This window comes from Scyliorhinus canicula, chromosome 7, assembly GCF_902713615.1.
Source record: "Scyliorhinus canicula chromosome 7, sScyCan1.1, whole genome shotgun sequence".
Classification (NCBI taxonomy): Eukaryota; Metazoa; Chordata; class Chondrichthyes; order Carcharhiniformes; family Scyliorhinidae; genus Scyliorhinus; species Scyliorhinus canicula.
In genome coordinates, this window is record NC_052152.1 from 197,286,634 (window position 1) to 197,304,372 (window position 17,739).

General features: G+C 46.6%; 1 protein-coding gene across 10 annotated transcripts in view; it reads right to left on the minus strand.

Moving 5' to 3' along the window:
- The window catches only part of LOC119969682 (rho GTPase-activating protein 39-like), a 246,893-nt gene that overhangs the window by 22,553 nt on the left and 206,601 nt on the right, over window positions 1–17,739 (minus strand). For 9 of the 10 annotated variants that reach the window (XM_038803653.1, XM_038803652.1, XM_038803658.1 and 6 more), the window contains one exon: window positions 9,364–10,696. In XM_038803653.1, the coding sequence (XP_038659581.1) occupies window positions 9,364–10,696 (1,333 nt within the window). Of the gene's footprint in view, window positions 1–9,363; window positions 10,697–12,300; window positions 12,377–17,739 lie in introns of those variants that run through there. The other variant, XM_038803661.1, reaches the window with a different exon arrangement.

Here is a 17,739-nt window from a genome sequence, read left to right on the forward strand (position 1 = left end):
GGGGTGAAACCCACGCAGACACGGGGAGAACGTGCAAACTCCTCACAGCGACCCGAGGAGGGATTGAACCCGGGTCCTTGGCGCCGCGAGGCAGCAGTGCTAACCACTGCGCCGGTGGTGCCGTGGATCTTAACGTCCACCTGAAAGAGCCACCTAGATTAATCCAACTTTCTTGCTTACTCCCTGTACTGTTAGCTATTCTGAAAACAGCCACCTAATTCCCTCTTAGAAGAACTGATGGGCTCTGTTTCTACCGCTTGCGACAGGGAATTTCACATTCTCGCCACCCACTGTGCAGGGACATTTTTTTTTTTCGAACTTCCCCTGGAAGTCTTCCGGCTATGAGTGAACTTTGTCTCTCTCGCGCCTCCCTGAAGAGATATGAAATCAGTGACTATAGTCAAAGGCATCCTAATTAACAGATCACTGAGGCGCACAGCAAAGAATTTTAAACTGTATTTGCTTTAAATCGGATTCAGTTCCTGTTGTACCTTTCATCATAATTTTGACAGGGTTTTACAGCATTAATTTTTTATTTTATTTTTAAAAACATGCATTCTTGGAAATTTAACATTTCTGCTCATGCATTCATTGCTGTCCCTTTACTCTCTAAACACTGGCTTTTTCAATTAACTGGGCATGCCTTGATCCATCTGGTTCCCATGCCATGCTAACTGGCCGATCATTAGGCATCAGGGACACTTCACTTCCACTGGCAGCTTTCGGAGGGTAGAGCCAGTTGAAAAAAATGAAAATCGCTTATTGTCACAAGTAGGCTTCAAATGAAGTCACCATGAAAAGCCCCTAGTCGCCACTTTCCGGCGCCTGTTCGGGGAGGCTGGTACGGGAATTGAACCGTGCTGCTGGCCTGCCTTGGTCTGCTTTCAAAGCCAGCGAATTAGCCCTGTGCTAAACAGTTGGGATCAAGACCACATATGGTAGCTCCCTGAAAGGTTCAGCTGGTTAACTGACCTTTACATGCCTGAAAGCTCCGCAGCTTTTTGATTCCCCCGCCTGTGCGGATTGATTTAATCTCAGATGGGGGTCCTACAAGTGGTCTCAAGAGCCCTCGGCTAGAACAAGGTGGGGGAGGGGGAATTTAAAAAAAAAAACAGGAACTGCTCCAGCTCTCGATGACTCGCAATGATTCCTCCTTGAAATGACAAATTTACTAGAATAAAGCAAAGGTTGAATTCAGCGACAATTAACTCTGCAGTTCGACTGCCTGCTGCCATAACACAGCTTAGGTTCATGCCTAAGAAAATGGTTTCTTTCACCAGGCCCTCATTGGGCTGCACTGCTGTGGAATTGGACTGCAGAAAGAGTAAGGGTGGGTGAGGCAGAAAATACCGTTGTCTGAGCAACGTGGGTTCGCCACAAGTAGATTAAGTCAGGATGTGGAATAATTACACACCGGATTACAAATTCTAGCATACGGCATACAAGCTGGCCATTCGGCCCAACCAGTCATGCTGGGGCCAAAGTGCTTGCTAGTTCTGTTGGGAGTATTTAAACTAGTGTGGCAGAGGGCTAGGTTCTCAACAGGAATCAGATCAGGAAAATGGAGGTAGAATATGAGCTAGTGATGTAGGAGATGTTGCGATAGGCTTGGAATTACAGGAGAAGCAAAGGTTAAAAAGTGCCCAGCAAGGGAAAATGATGGGGTTAAACGCTTTATACTTCAATGCAAGGAGTGTTACAAACAAGGTAGATGAGTTAAGGGCACAGGTAGACACATGGCAGCAGGATGTCATTGCTATAATGGAAATATATTCACGATTTGGACGTGAACGTGGGGTGCACGATTGGGAAATTTGCAGATGACACAAAGATTGGCCGAGTGGTGGAAAATGTAAAGGAGAGCTATTATCTCCAAAATGAAATGGCTGGATTGGTGGAGCGGGCGGTGAAGTGCAGATGGAATTTAACATAGAGAAGTGTGAGGTCATGCATTTAGGGAGGTCGAACAGTTATAGAGAGTACACACAATAAATGGGAATATACTAAGAGGGATAGGCGAAGTGGCAGATGATGGCATACAGGTACACATGTCCCTAAAGGCAGCAGTTCAAGTAGACACGGTTGTAAAGAAAGCATGTGGAATGCTCTCCTTCATTGGCAGAGATATAATTTATTAAAATACAGATATAATGTTGGGGTTGTGTAAAACACATTCTCTCTGTATCCATGCTACAAAAACCCTTCATAATTGTAAAGACTTATTAGGTCACCCTTCTTTTTTTCAAGATCCTTTCCTGATATTTATACTCATGCATTTATGGCATCCTTGTAAGTCTCCTTTGTATCCTCTCCACTCATTCTATATCCTTCTTATAATATAAACCAAGATTGTATGTTTGTCTAACTAAGGTTTGATACAGGTTTGGCATAACCTCCTACTTTTCAATTCTATCGCCCTAGAAATAAATCCCAGTTCTTGGTTTGCCTTTTCCATGGCTTTGCTAACCTGTGGCGCAACCTTTAGTGGTTGGTGTATTTGTAGTCAGAGATCTTTTTGTTCCTCTATTTTACCTAAACTTACACCTTCAATGGGTTAGCCCTGTAGCCTCACGGCGCCGAGGTCCCAGGTTCGATCCCGGCTCTGGGTCACTGTCCGTGTGGAGTTTGCACATTCTCCCCGTGTTTACGTGGGTTTCACCCCCACAACCCAAAGATGTGTAGGCTAGGTGGATTGGCCATGCTAAATTGCCCCTTAATTGGAAAAAAAATAATTGGATACAGGGGCCAGTTTAGCTCAGTTGGCTGGACAGCAGGTTTGCAAATACAGAGCGAGGCCAGCAGCGCAGGTTCAATTCCTGTGCAGGCTGAGCTTATTCATGAAGGCTCCACCTTCTCAACCTTGCCCCTCGTCTGAGGTGTGGCGATCCTCAGGCTAAATCACCACCAGCCAGCTCTCCCCCCTCAAAGGGGAAAGCAGCCAATGGTCCTCTGAGTTACCTTAACAGTGCAGTGGGACCCAGTGAATGATCAAAATTTTAGCTTTTTGTTTTAATTAAGAAATTGAGTGGAATGAGGTCAGAAAAATACAAATAATAAAACTAGGAATGAGGTGCAAACACTCACAAATATGGCGTCTTATCGTAATTTGAGAGTCGCATTAAAATTTTGACAAATGAATTGAATGCGCACAACTGTCATTATCTTCTAAATCCCCTTTAACTTCTACTTATGGTAAGTCTGAGAAGACGCACTAACAGATTCAAAAACAGCTTCTTCCCCGCTGTTACCAGACTCCTGAATGGCCCTCTTATGGACTGAACTGATCTTTCCACACATCTTCTCTACTGTGTAGCACTACACTCCGTATGCTTCACCTGATGCCTTTGTCTATGTATTTACATTGTACATTTATCGCATATCCTATGTTTTTCATGTATGGAACGATCAGCTTGGACTGTACGCAGAACAATACTTATCACTGTAACTCGGTACACAAGGCAACAAATCAAAATCTTATTAAAAGCAGAGAAACAAAGCACGGATGTTGGTGATGTGTTATATATCATTCAGGGAGTCTGAGTTGCCATGGCAATGTGCACTTTTACATACATGTTGTAGTCTGGAGGCATGAATAGTGATGGTAGAGGCCCCAACGTTCTTTCCACCACATGGTTGGCCAGGAATCTTTCCCACTCTTATATGCTGAGGGATGCACTGCAGCTCGGGGCAGTCACCACAGAGGCACAATGGAAACAGGTCACTGTCTACGGCCTTTCACCCACAGTACACCGAGGAGCTGGAAGCTGTGGTGAACACCTCGGGCACATTGTCCCATCTGCGGTATCAAAATTGCAGAGGAGGCACCTCAAGAATGGAGCATGAAGAAAAGTTGAAGTCTATTGCACTTTCTGCAAGCTTCAATCTGAAATGTTTAGTCCTCAAGCTGTACACCTGACATGGAATGTAATTGCAACTATCAATAGCATTGCAATAGTATTGAGGCATCTCAGAGTGGAACACGCGGTTTGGAGGAAAGGTGGATTTTATTGCACTTTTAACATTGAATTTGTAATGTACTTTTACAAGTTTATTTTATTAAAAATAAGGAATTTATGGCAGCACAGTGGCGCAGTGGGTTAGCCCTGCAGCCTCACGCCTCCGAGGTCCCAGGTTCGATCCCAGCTCTGGGTCACCGTCCATGTGGAGTTTGCACATTTCGCCCGTGTCTGTGTGGGTTTCGACCCCAAAACCCAAAGATGTGCAGGGTAGGTGGATTGGCCACGTTAAATTGCCATTTAATTGGAAAAAATGAATTGGGTACTCTAAATTAAAAAAAAAGGAATTCTCCCACTCTTAATAATAATAATCTTTATTATTGTCACAAGTAGGCTAACATTAACGCTGCAATGAAGTTACTGTGAAAATCCCCCAGTCGCCACACTCCGGCGCCTGTTCGGGTACACAGAGGGAAGACCCAGAATGTCCAAATCACCTTACAAGCAGGTCTTTCTGGACCTTGTGGGAGGAAACCGGAGGAAACCCACGCTGAGAATGTGCAGACTCCGCACAGACAGGGACCCAAGCCGGGAGACGAACCCGAGTCCCTGGCGCTGTGAAGCAACAGTGCTAACCACTATGCTCCCGTGCCACTTTTGTTTTATAAATTCAAAGTACCCAATTTTTTCCCCCCCAATTAAGGGGCAATTTAGCGCAGCCAATCCTGCACATCTGTGTGTTGTGGGGGTGAAACCCACGCAGACACAGGGAGAACACGGAAAGTGACCCAGGGCCAGGATTTGAACCCGGGACCTCAGCGGTGCTAACCACTGTGCAACATGCTTATCGTCATCATTGGAGCGTGTTGAAAGGATTTGCAGGTTGACACCCAACCTGCTTGCCCAGAACGTTCCTAAGCCACCGAGTCCTGGGTTGGGAAACTGATCCCGTTGCTTCTGGCTGAACGGCAGGCACATTACCCACCGTACCACAAAACCTCCTAAAGTTCGGATAGGGGCAAGTATAGGTTTCCAGTCTAATAGAAAAACAAAATAATGTAGATTCTGGAAATTTGAAATGAAACAGAAAATGCTGGAAACACTAAGCAGGCCAGGCAGCATCTGTGGAGTGAGGAAGAGAGTCAACTTTTCAGGTCAATAACCATTCTGACAATCGTCTAATGAGAGGTCATGGACCTGAAATGGTAACTGCTTCTCTCCCCGGATGCCGCCTGATCTTATTGGAGTATTTTATGTTTTTATTACAGGTTTATTGTATCAGGTTTTGTGCATTCCAGAATTTGATAAGGAAGCCAGCTGTTGATAACTGGCACAGTGGCTACGCAATATGCAGCAATTTGCTCTAGAGGTATTTAGTCGAACCTGTACATGTACGGGCTAATACTTTGCTATATGGGCGGCACAGTAGCACAGTGGTTGGCACTGTTGCTTCATAGCACCAGGGTCCCAGGTTCAATTCCTGGCTTGGGTCACTGCCTGTGCGGAGTCTGCACATTCTCCCAGTGTCTGCGTGGGTTTCCTCCGGGTGCTCCGGTTTCCTCCGACAAGTCCCAAAAGACGTGCTGTTAGGTAATTTGGACATTCTTAAATCTCCCTCTGTGTACCCGAACAGGCGCCGGTGTGTGGCGACTAGGGGCTTTTCACAGTAACTTCATTGCAGTGTTAATGTTAGCCTACTTGTGACAATAATAAAGATTATTATTATTTCACCATTGGGGTGCATATAGAGATGTGAGAAACAGTATGGTTTGCAATTAAACCACACTTTCAAGTGTAACTACCACCCATTCTTCGACACCCTCACATCTGTTGGTATGTGGGCCGAGACGTGGTCCATCTATAGCAGCACCGATAACATTGTTGTGGTAACCAACAGGTCAGGTTTAGCTCCACGTCCCAATTCCATGAACTCTACCATCAAGCAGGGAAGCAGCAGCACTACACAAGCACCACCATCTACAAATTATTATTGTGGAAGTTATATTAAATTCTGGTTAGATCCCATTTATGCATTTGATTGTGGCAATCACACCTCAGGAATCTTACACTGTCCGTGGAGGTGATGCAGCACAGATTCACCAAAACGGTACGTCTGCTAAAATAGTTAAATTTATTAGGATTAGTTCCATAAACCTGCCTTGTATTTCCTGGAATGTGGAAGATTAAGAGGTAATCCAGTCAAAGTGTTCAGGTCAATTAAAGGATTTGAAAGGGTAGCTATTTCCTCTGGTGGGGGAGTCGATCATGGCTGTTTGTGGAACATTATTGGTGAAAAATGTTTGCTGTATTTGCCCACCCAACAGGCAGTACATTACAAAAATAATCGTGCCACGCAACCCCAAAGCCGGGACGCAATTCTCCGGTCCGGATGGGCCGAGTGGCCGTCAACAAAAAGCTGAGGCCCACCAGCGCCATTCTAACGTCCTCAGAGCCGGCGGGACCTAGGCGTTGAAGGGTCTGGGAGTGGCCTGTTTGGGGGGGGGGATGATCCCGGGGGGACCTCCGTAGTGGCCTGGCCCACGATCGGAGCCCACCAATCGGCGGGCCGGCCTCTCTGCCCCCCGGCCTCCTATCCTCTGCGCTGGCTCCTGTAGCTCTGCGCCGTTTGGCGTCGGGACCGCCGCCGGGAAAAAGGCCACTGCGCATGCGCTAGTTGGCGCCGGCTCAACTGTCCATGCGCGCTTTCGGTTCTGGGGTCTTGAGATCCCTGTCGACATGAGAGCTAAGTGGCGGAAGAAGCGTATGCGCAGGCTGAATTGTAAAAGACGAAAGATGAGGCAGAGATCGAGGTGAACAACTGCTGAAGATGCAGTACTGACCAGGCTTTGTTGAATCTTACATGGCAAATGGACACTGACGCTTGTGTTTATACATGTTTTTCTAAAACCCAACAATATAGAGGCAACTTGGATGCTGGTCATGAGAAGATAGGTACATTGATCTGTTGTGGTACTGTGCCTTCATGTACAGTCGTTGTGAAATAAAATGGGAAAACTGGAAAAAACCTAAACTGCGCATGCGCAGACCCCGCGGCGCCAGGTTCAGGCCGGGATCGGCAGCTGGGGCGGCGGAGGCCACTCCAGCGCCGTCCTAGCCCCCTGTGGGCGACTGAATGGTGTCCCAGAACGGGCGCTGACACCGGAGTAAAACACTCCCATTTTTACTCCAGCATCGGCACTTCGCCGCCCGTTGGGAGAATCCCACCCCTCATTTCTGAACTGTATTCATTTTCACCTCATCAATTCTGCAGACACTTTTACAGACATCAATTGCTAACTGCTACCCAGGAGCCATGCATCCTCCAATTGCTAACTAGTACCCAGGAGCCATGCATCCTCCAATTGCTAACTGGTACCCAGGAGCCATGCAACCTCCAATTGCTAACTGGTACCCAGGAGCCATGCATCCACCAATTGCTAACTGGTACTCAGGAGCCATGCATCCTCCAATTGCTAACTGGTACCCAGGAGCCATGCATCCTCCAATTGCTAACTGGTACCCAGGAGCCATGCATCCTCCAATTGCTAACTGGTACCCAGGAGCCATGCATCCTCCAATTGCTAACTGGTACCCAGGAGCCATGCATCCTCCAATTGCTAACTGGTACCCAGGAGCCATGCATCCTCCAAAGCTTCCAATAAGTAGTTATGCTTCTGAGTTTTGCTTCTGAGTAAAACTAAGTTTTAACAGTCTCCACAGGCGAACAAACATGGGAGATATCAGAAATGAGGTTGATCCTGTCCTTGGCTAGTATCCACACAGGAACACTTGTAACAAGAGTTACTGGACTGCGGTCAGGGAGAAGGGCTTCTATCATTTTCTCCCTCCCTGACCGTATGTCTCGACACATGCCCCGGCGACCATGAGCAGGACTGATTCCGAGGGAAAAGCAACGTTTGATGGAATATTGAGCAACACTAACCACAAATTCCCAGATTCCAGAGGAGGCCAGTACAGAGTTAGCACTCTTAGCCTGGGTTGGAACTTGGCTACGCACACGGGGCTCCCTTGTCACTGAGCATCTCGGGAGGATGGAACGTCAACAAGAGTCTAGTGACTGCCATTGGCAAGTGTGTGCACTTGGGCGGCAGGGAAGCCCAGACTGGACTCAATTGTGGTATGCCCTACTATTGAATAGCTTCAGCAGCTGGGGGCACAGGGAAACAACAAACTGCTCAGGTAAGGTTGCAAGTGACTTGTGTCACCATGGGCCAAACTAAATCAGTGTCTTGAGGAGAGAACAAAGGGATAATGAGCCAAAAAAAAAGAAAATGAAAACTAAGCAACTAAAGTAAGGGAAGCCACACTCCATTTACTGGGTGAGTACAGAGGCCCAGTGTGTCTTTTTCCTTCAACCTCGGGCAATATCTCTTAAATGGTAGAATCTGAATGGTAGAATCTGTGAAGGCCACCTGTTTCAAACTTAAACGCGATTGTGGTGCTTGGAAACAAGTTCATTCAAAAGCTTACTTTCAAATTGCTACAAATAGATGGCACCTTGTTTTAGAAACTATGAAATGGCAGCAACGGAGGATAAAAGGGGAAAATAAAGGACTTGCATTTAAAGGTCACGTTCTTGAGATGCCCCAAAACACTTCACAGCGAATTAGTTAAGTGCAGTCATTATTGCTACATTGAGAAATACAACAACAAACATATGCCCGCCAAGTCCCACAAACGGGCAGTTTATAATAAATAGGCAGCTCATCCAATTCTGTTAATGCTGGTTCTGGGTTAAATGTAGGCTGGGACACCTGCACAGCTCACTGTTTTCTCTCTCTCAAATTGTGCCAAGGGATCTTTTGTGCCCCACTGGACACAGAGGCAGCGATTCAGTGCTGTGTCTCATCGGATTCTGGCGGTGTTGCACTCTCTGAGTAGCGCACTGGAGTAACAGCCTGGGTCTCTCCAAGTCCCTGAAGAAGGTGCTTGAACCCAGAGCTTTTGACTCGAGTAGGGAGGTGCTACCAGCTGTGATCTTGGGGAAGGAATTGCACACCTTTCATTGTCTCAAGGCGTCTTCAAGAGTTTTACAGCTAATTAAGTACTTTTGAAGTATACTCTTTGCCATAAAATAGGAAATGCAGCAGCCAATTTGTGCATAGCAAGGTCCCCAAGTAGCAAATGTAACAGTGATCAGATCATCTGTTTTCGTCATGTTGTTTGGGGGATAAATATTGACGAGGACACCAGGGATAGCTCTATTGCTCTTCTTCAAAATAGTTTTGGGGATCTTTTACATCCACCCAAGGGGGCGATTAGTGTCTCATCTTGAAAATCTCTTCCATGCCCATGCAACATCCCTTCACTGGAACCACATATCAAATATCAAGCCTCCAACATTTAATCTCAAGCACACAGAAGTTAGTTACAGATGTTCAGTTACCTGTGGTTGGTTCCGAACAGGACTTGGCAAAGACAGGCTCGTCTGGCTCGTTAAGCTTCTTTCCAATGAATTGTTGGAAAAATCCACCTTTTCAAATGTTCTTTTCTGGCGGACAACTTCCTGTCGTGTTGATAATTCGCTGTCAATTGAGGCCCGTATGTCAGAGCCCAGTTTGTGCAAAGATCTATTGCTGGCTGCAATATCTTCCTTTGAGCCCCGGTTTGTGCACTGCCTGAAATGTCTGCCCTCTGATTGCAGACGGATTTTGTGAATATCAGCCAAGATACAGCTCTCGGCTATGTCTGCATTTAGACTTCCCTGGCTGCCCCTAATCACAGCTGTCCGATTGACCACAGCCCGCATCTCTGCCATCAGCTTCTCGTTCAGGACGTTGAGCTCGCTGCTGCTGCCCAAGGAGCCCGGCCTGGTTTGGCCGGGCATGGTTTTCCTCCCCTTTCTCCTCCGTAGACTGGGCGAAGGGCCTGTCGAGTATCCCGAGTCCTGGTGGCTGATTACAGAAGTCGGGTACTCCTGAGATTGCATGCTGCTTTGGCGACTGTGTACCTCATTGCTTTTCAGGGAGTTCATGTCCAGAATCTTCCACGGCTGTTTGTTGCTGTCCTTGGCCAGCAAGGGACCAGAGGAAATTCTGCTCAAACTTTCGCAAGTCCCGTTTGAAGAAACTGGCTGCTTGGGAGATGGATCGATGTTTACCATCTGCTTGATATACTCCCGACCTGCTGGGCTGTACTCGGTGTTCGATGGCTTCCTTGCGTGCTTTGTTCCCACTTGCTGTGGGTAGCCCGGGCTCTGAAGCAGCTTGGTGGGCTGGAGCCCATTCTGGGAGCCCTGGCCAACTCCCTTCTGGGTCGAGATTGACTCGGTGTGAGAAACGTTCCCCGGATCCACTTCCATGGGCGGCTCGTCGTAGATCGGCGACTCAATGGGAGGCTCGTCATAAATGGGGGCGGATGAAGCACACTTTGGGGACAGAGGCTGTGTTTGCCCAGGCTGGATTTTCTGTGGAGTCTGGTATTGAGGACCGTTTGTCAACACAAGGCAGAAGCCGCCATTTTCTGTCTTTTTTAAATGCAGTGATGGTCTGGATTCAAGAGGCGATGACACCGTTTTACTCCCCAGTGAGAAACAGCCAGTCTGATGGGCTTGTATCTGTCCTGGAGCTTTGGTTGAATGGGGCTTCTGGATAGTGACTGGTGGAGAGTTCTGTTGCTGGGGCACTGAGGCATACGAAGAGACCAAGCTTGTTCCACTATCAACTTTTACCAGCATTGCAGCCTTTGTGCCTGGGGCTGGCTGCCACGGGGAGTTTGATCTGAGGAAGAAAACAAAAATCACTTTAACATTAAGCATTCACATTACTGATGTTAAAAGCGCAAAAATTTAACTATAAATTAAAAGATACATAATTACTGTATTTTCTGAAAGTGGCTGTACAAGTGAGACACTGTTTCGGAGAACCCAAACTATAAACAACAATCCTGGCAACAAAATGCAGGAAATGCACATCAGATTATATGGCTTCTATCAACTCAATTGAAGCAATAACCCACATTAAAATGCTAAAGTTACAAATAGATAAAAACATCTTAAGAATCAACGATTTTTCTGTCTACTATTCTCCTGAAGGAAAGGATTGGATTCATGAATTCATTATCATACAATTAACAAATTGGTTTGCTTTCCAAGAACTGTAAATAAGCCTGAGATCTAACACCTACAAGAGTGAATCCAATCGACAAGCTCCCTTCTTTAGGATGGAATATCTGCAACGTACATTAATAAAAGTTTCCCTCTGCATTAAAACTGTTCTTTTAACTTGACATTTACAGAGCTGAGCCGTGCATTGATCATCAGATTCTGCTGTGTGCCGATGAGTGGGAGAGAGAGGAATTTAGTTGCATACAGCGAAGGAGGTTGGGGGTCATGCCATCATTAAACTTCTCATCTTCACGATGCTGAAATCATGTTGACAAGGAGGTGAGGGAAAGGTGACCTGATTTCTCTGGGCTGCAAGAGACTAAGGGGGCAGAGAGCAAATAATTTAATTCCAGAGGTTGTCGAAATGAATGATAATCCACCACAAGTTACACTTGGCTGCCAGTAAATCAGTCTTAGAATTCACGTCATCCATTGCATGCTCCAACAATCCCGGGATTGTGCACCAATAACGAGCGATCATCTCTTGGCCGCAAGAATCATTGCTGTAACAATTTTCATTTATTTAATGCAGTCAAATACTCCAAAGTACTTCTCTGGAGTACTATCAGGCAAACTTTGACACCAGAGCACACAAGATCATGGCAGGTGACCAGAAGCTTGGGCAAAGATGCAGGTTTTACGCAGTATCTTCGGGGTGGAGGGGAGCCTAAGAAGCTGAAAGCTCAGTGGAGTGATGAAAATTGGGGATGAGCAAGTGACCAGATTTGAAAGAGTGCATCAGTGGAGAGGAAGGGAAGGAGAGAGGGAGGATGAGTGAGAAGGAAGGGAAAGCAGTGACATTAATACATGGTACCTGCAGCACGATGGCGCAGCGGTTAGGACTGCTACCCTACGGCAGCGAGGGCTCGGGTTCAATCCCGGCCCCGGTACATTGCCGGTGTGGAGTTTGCACATTCTCCCCGTGCCTGCATGACTCTCACCCACACGACCCAAAAGATGCACAGGATAGGTGGATTGGCCATGCTAAAATTGCCCTTTAATTGGGGGGAAAAAAACAAACAAACACATGGTACATTCAGGAAAGCATATTATAGGGTATTTACAGAGACAGCAGAAAAGGAAAAGAAATCTAAGAGGAATACCCCTTTCAGGATTGCTGAGTTACTCATCAGTCTGGAGGCTGGAAAAGTGAATCAGCTCAAAACGTCTATGACTCTGCTTCACCCCAGCACATTCCAGCATGGCTAACTTACTGACCTGGGTCCAAATACACCAATCTTCAGACTCTGGATCATTTGCAGCTTAAAGCCATGGCCACGGAGCGTCTTCTTAGTTGTAGCTTCGCTATGCGCGCCAATGTATACTTCTGCTTCTCTCTTCAACTTACTGTCCCATATCCTCCCCAAGACTAAATGTCACTTCCATTAAAATCCTTTGCAGATGCTGCAAACTTTTAAACTCAAACAAAACTGACCACGGCTCAGTTCTGCATCTGAAATCAGAAAGAATTCTAAGCCTGTGCTCTGTTAAGCAGCATAAAAGGCAGCATGCGCTGGATTTGTGCCAGTAAGAACAATCTTACTGTTGTAACATTGCATTTCACTGAGCATGGAACCATCGGAACGTTCCCTACTCTGGCACGCATTTTAAGATAACACCCTCTCCTTTTAAATCTCCCACTAGAGGAAGTAATTTCTCTGTATCCACACTATCAAATCACAATCATTGCAATCACCGCAATCCGATTACACCCCTCAAACCTCGAAACAAGGGAATGCAAGTCAAGTGTGTGGACCCATTCTCATAATTTAACCCCGACCTTGAAATCACTCTCCACGCTGTTCCTGAATTTTCCTGAAATTTGGTGCCCAAAATAAAGTCGGCTTTCCTGATGACTTTGAACAAGATACCGTACAACTTGAACAACAAAGAACAGAGACAATTACAGCACAGGAACAGGCCCTTTGGCCCTCCCAGCCTGTGCCGATCCAGATCCTTTATCTAAACCCGTTTCCTATTTTCCAAGGATCTACTTCACACTGTTCCCCGCCCTTTCATATATCTGTCTAGATGCATCTTAAATGATGCTATCGTGCCCGCCTCTACCACCTCCGCTGGCAAAGCGTTCCAGGCACCCACCGCCCTCTGCATAAAAAACCTTCCACGCACGTCTCCCTTAAACTTTCCCCCTCTCACCTTGAAATCGTGACCCCTTGTAATTGACACCCCCACTCTTGGAAAAAGCTTGTTGCTACCCACCCTGTCCATACCTCTCAATTTTGTAGACCTCAATCAGGTCCCCCCATACCCTCCGTTTTTCCAACGAAAACAATCCTAATCTACTCAACCTTTCTTTATAGCTAGCACCCTCCATACCAGGCAACATCCTGGCGAACCTCCTCTGCACCCTCTGTAAAGCATCCACATCCTTCTGGTAATGTGGCGACCAGAACTGCACGCAGTATTCCAAATGTGGCCTAACCAAAGTCCTATACAACTGTAACATGACCTGCCGACTCTTGTACTCAATACCCCGTCCGATGAAGGCAAGCATGCTGTATGCCTTCTTGACCACTCTATCGACCTGCGTTGCCACCTTCAGGGTACAATGGACCTGAACTCCCAGATCTCTCTGTACATCAATTTTCCGCAGGACTCTTCCATTGCTCTTGAAATAGATCTTCCAAAATGCATCACCTCACATTTGCCTGGATTGAACTCCATCTGCCATTTCTCTGCCCAACTCTCCAATCTCTCTATATTTTGTTGTATTCTCTGACAGTCCTCCTCGCGATCTGCAACTCCACCAAGCTTAGTATAATCTTAGTACAACTTGGGCATGTTGTCCTTACTATTTCAAGATAGGATTGGAATTGAAAAAAGGACAACATTCCATTAGCCTTTCTAACCCATGCCCATTTCGAAAATATTGGGATTTGTCATTCTTGGATATGAAGTGAATATCATATTTCCTTATACTGAACTCCATCTGCTGTACTTCTGTCCACCCAGATAGACTAACTTTCACCAAGGCTTTCCAGCTTTGCCGTGGTGAGGGTTTCCCACAGCGGATACAGCGACCCATTCAAATCCCTGCCGACTTTGGCGGGACTTGGTAGATGCTGCCAGTGGGAGGGATGCCCCTCGTTGTCAGCGGTTGGTGGGGGCAGTGGAGCAGCTGCCGGGCCTCGGTGTTGGGCTGTCTCCTGAAAATGGTGGTCCAATATCGGGATTCCGACAGAATCCTACAAACTCTCCTCCATGCATAAAAACGAGGGGGAATGGCTCCTGGGTACCGCTCCTCGTGACAGCGAAGACCAAGAGGGATTCTACTTAGCTGGGAGCACTTACTCTCCAGAATGCTGTATCCAGCCCAATAATGTCTTCAGCAAACCTAAGATTTAACTCCATTGCTTCATCCAACTTAGTGAGACACGTGGTGAAGAGCGGAGTTTCCGGTACAAATTTCTGGGAAACACCAACCGTCACAATCCTGCCCATCAGGGCACATCCCATTCATCCCGACTCTGCCTCCGTCACAATGAAGAACCAATCCATCCATGTCGCAAATAGGAGCAAGGACATTATGGATTAGTCAGACAGATTAACAAGCTTTGGTGTATGTTTTGTACTGAGACGCAGACAGAATTCCTTTGCAACTTTTAATCATGTTCACCTCTTTAAATGCATTTATTTCAAAGCCCAATAACAGCAACTTGCAAATATAATTGTAAATATGGGCGGCATGGTAGCACAGTGATTAGCACTGTTGCTTCGCAGCGCCAGGGTCCCAGGCTCGATTCCTGGCTTGGGTCACTGTCTGTGCAGAGTCTGCATGGGTTTCCTCCGGGTGCTCCGGTTTCCTCCCACAAGTCCCGAAAGACGTGCTGTTAGGTGAATTGGACATTCTGAATTCTCCCTCTGTGTACCCGAACAGGCGCTGCAGTGCGGTGACTAGGGAAGTTTCACAGTACCTTCATTGCAGTGTAAATGTAAGCCTACTTGTGACACTAATAATGATGATTATCATTACATATAGCACCGTTAACCTGGTAAAGCATAAAACAAATGGGTCACACTGCATTCTGCACTGTACTCCCCCCCCCCCCCCCCCACCCCTTCCCCACAACAGCCAGCTCATATTCCATCAGCTATTGTGTGCTTTGTGTTTCTCCCAATGGAGTTTCCACTGTTCCAACCGAAAACTAAAATCAAATGCCAAATATTTTCCATTACGTAACATCAAGCAGAAATGAAACTGACAAAAAATGTAATAACCCTTTTCAACCTTTATTGAAATCTCAGTGACCAAGATCTAATAGGTTTCTCCACAAATAGCCACAATTTCTAAACTAGTTAAGATATACCGTCCCAAACGTATCCATTTCCTCGGCAAACTGGAGCCGTTTAGCATATTAAATCCTTTCATATCTTGGTGTGTCCTAGAGGGCAAAGTGCACGCACTCACAAAACACTTCTCCCAGGAGCTCCGCATTTAAGGGCACCCACCCATTCCGGCTCCTATTCTGCGAGAGAGATTAAGATTAACCGTGTCAGTACTGCTTGATTTAAATAATTATGGTGCACAAACATGTTGCCTCAGAAGCACGAGGCCTGAGGCAGAATAGAGAGAGAACATCACTCTTTAACCGCCAGCTGTGAAACTGAAAATTCAGGTTGCGAAGATGCAAAAACTCGCTGACAAAATTTAACGGCAATTCGCTTATTTGAATTTTCATCTAATCCTAATTGTAAAGGAGGGTATTAACCATACTGAATCATAGAATTTACAACTCAGAAAGAGGCCATCCGGCCCATCGGGTCTGAACTGGCCGTTAGAAAGAGCACCCCACTTAAGTCCACACCTCCACCCCACCCCCATAACCCAGTAACCCCAGCTAACCTTTTTGGTCACTAAGGGCAATATATCATGGCCAATCCACCTAACTTGCACATCTTTGGACTGGTGGGAGGAAACCGGAGCACCCGGACGAAACCCATGCAGACACGGGGGGAGAACGTGCAGACTCCGGACAGACAGTGACCCAAGCCGGGAATTGAACCTGGGACCCTGGAGCTGTGAAGCCACTGTGCTGCCCACACGGAATGATTTAAATATTTTCTTTGTTCTTTTGTGGGATGTGGGGGTTGCTGGCAAGGCGAGCATTTATCTAGTATCCCTACTTGCCTTTGAACGGAATGGCTTGCTCGGCCGTTTCTGAGGGCAGTTGCTGTGGGTCTGGAGTCACGTGTAGGCCAGACCAGGCAAGGGCGGACAATTTCCTTCCCTAAAGGCCATAAGTGAAGCAGGTGGATTTTTACAACAACCGATGATAGTTCCATGCTCACCATTACTGAGACTAGTTTTCAGTCCCAGATTTATTAATCAAAGTTAAATTCCAGCAGCTGCCATGGCGGGATGTGGACCCAGGTCCCCAGAGCATTAGACTGGGCCTCTGGATTAGTAACACTAACACAACACCACTGTCCCCTCTAATCGGCTGCTCAGGCAGACGTTTCGTCGCTCATCTCCCCCAGCTGAGACACAGCTTCAAAGTGTTGATTGGTGTAAATCTCCAGGAGGCCACTGATGCGGATGAATGTTGGGAAAGGGGAGAAAGAGAAGACTGGAGGATTGAAAAGCAGAGCGGCAAGAGAGATTAAACAAAAAAACATTCCAAACTATGTGACCAGAGGATGCCTCTGGCCAACTGTTTCGAAGCATTAAAGAGAAACAGCTGAGGAACGAGGAACTAATTGTCACTGTTCTTAAATTACAGAAATTATTCAAGAGACACGAGAATAATCTTAATATCCACTTGTATAAAACTAGCACTCATTTATGCTACGGCCAAACAACTGCGGAGGAAGAGCTCTTCTCTGCACCAGCTCAACGGTTTATGTTAGAATATGGCCCCAAGGGCTCAGTTGCACTTGACTCAAGTGATCATTCTTACTTATGTCAGTCTAGACTGCAACTGTCGGCCGAATGAGGAGAACATCATGGTCTAGTTTAATGCTGTCCACATCCAACAAGCACAAACTGGGAAACTTCCCAGTCAGGATCAATTGGGAACGGTTTCATCTCCCCTCAAAGGCAGGGATGGGGGAAACACGCAAAACATCCGGCATCTAAAACCATCACTGCAGCTCAGGCAAACTCAGCAAAGCTGGTTACAGTACAGTATCACAACACTGAATTTAGCCACAGGGCCACTACAGTAACTGATTTGTGGAGGGGTCAAGAATTAAAGGACATAGATTTAAACTGATTAGCAAAAGAGGCAATGAGAACATGAGGAAAAACCTATTTATGTAACGAGTGGTTAGGGTCCACCTACCGATACGGAGATAGACCCGAGACACACATATCGAGACAGAGAGCGCACACACACACACCGAGACAGACAGGACACACAGCGAGACAGACAGGAAACACACACACACACCCCGAGACAGACAGACAGGACACACACCGAGACAGACAGACAGGACACACACTGTGACAGACAGGAAATACACACACACACCCCGAGACAGACAGACAGGACATATACCGAGACAGACAGAACACACACACACACACACAGAGACAGACAGACAGGGCACACACCGAGACATAGAGGACACACACACACACTGTGACAGACAGGAAACACACACACACTGCGACAGACAGGACACACACACACTGTG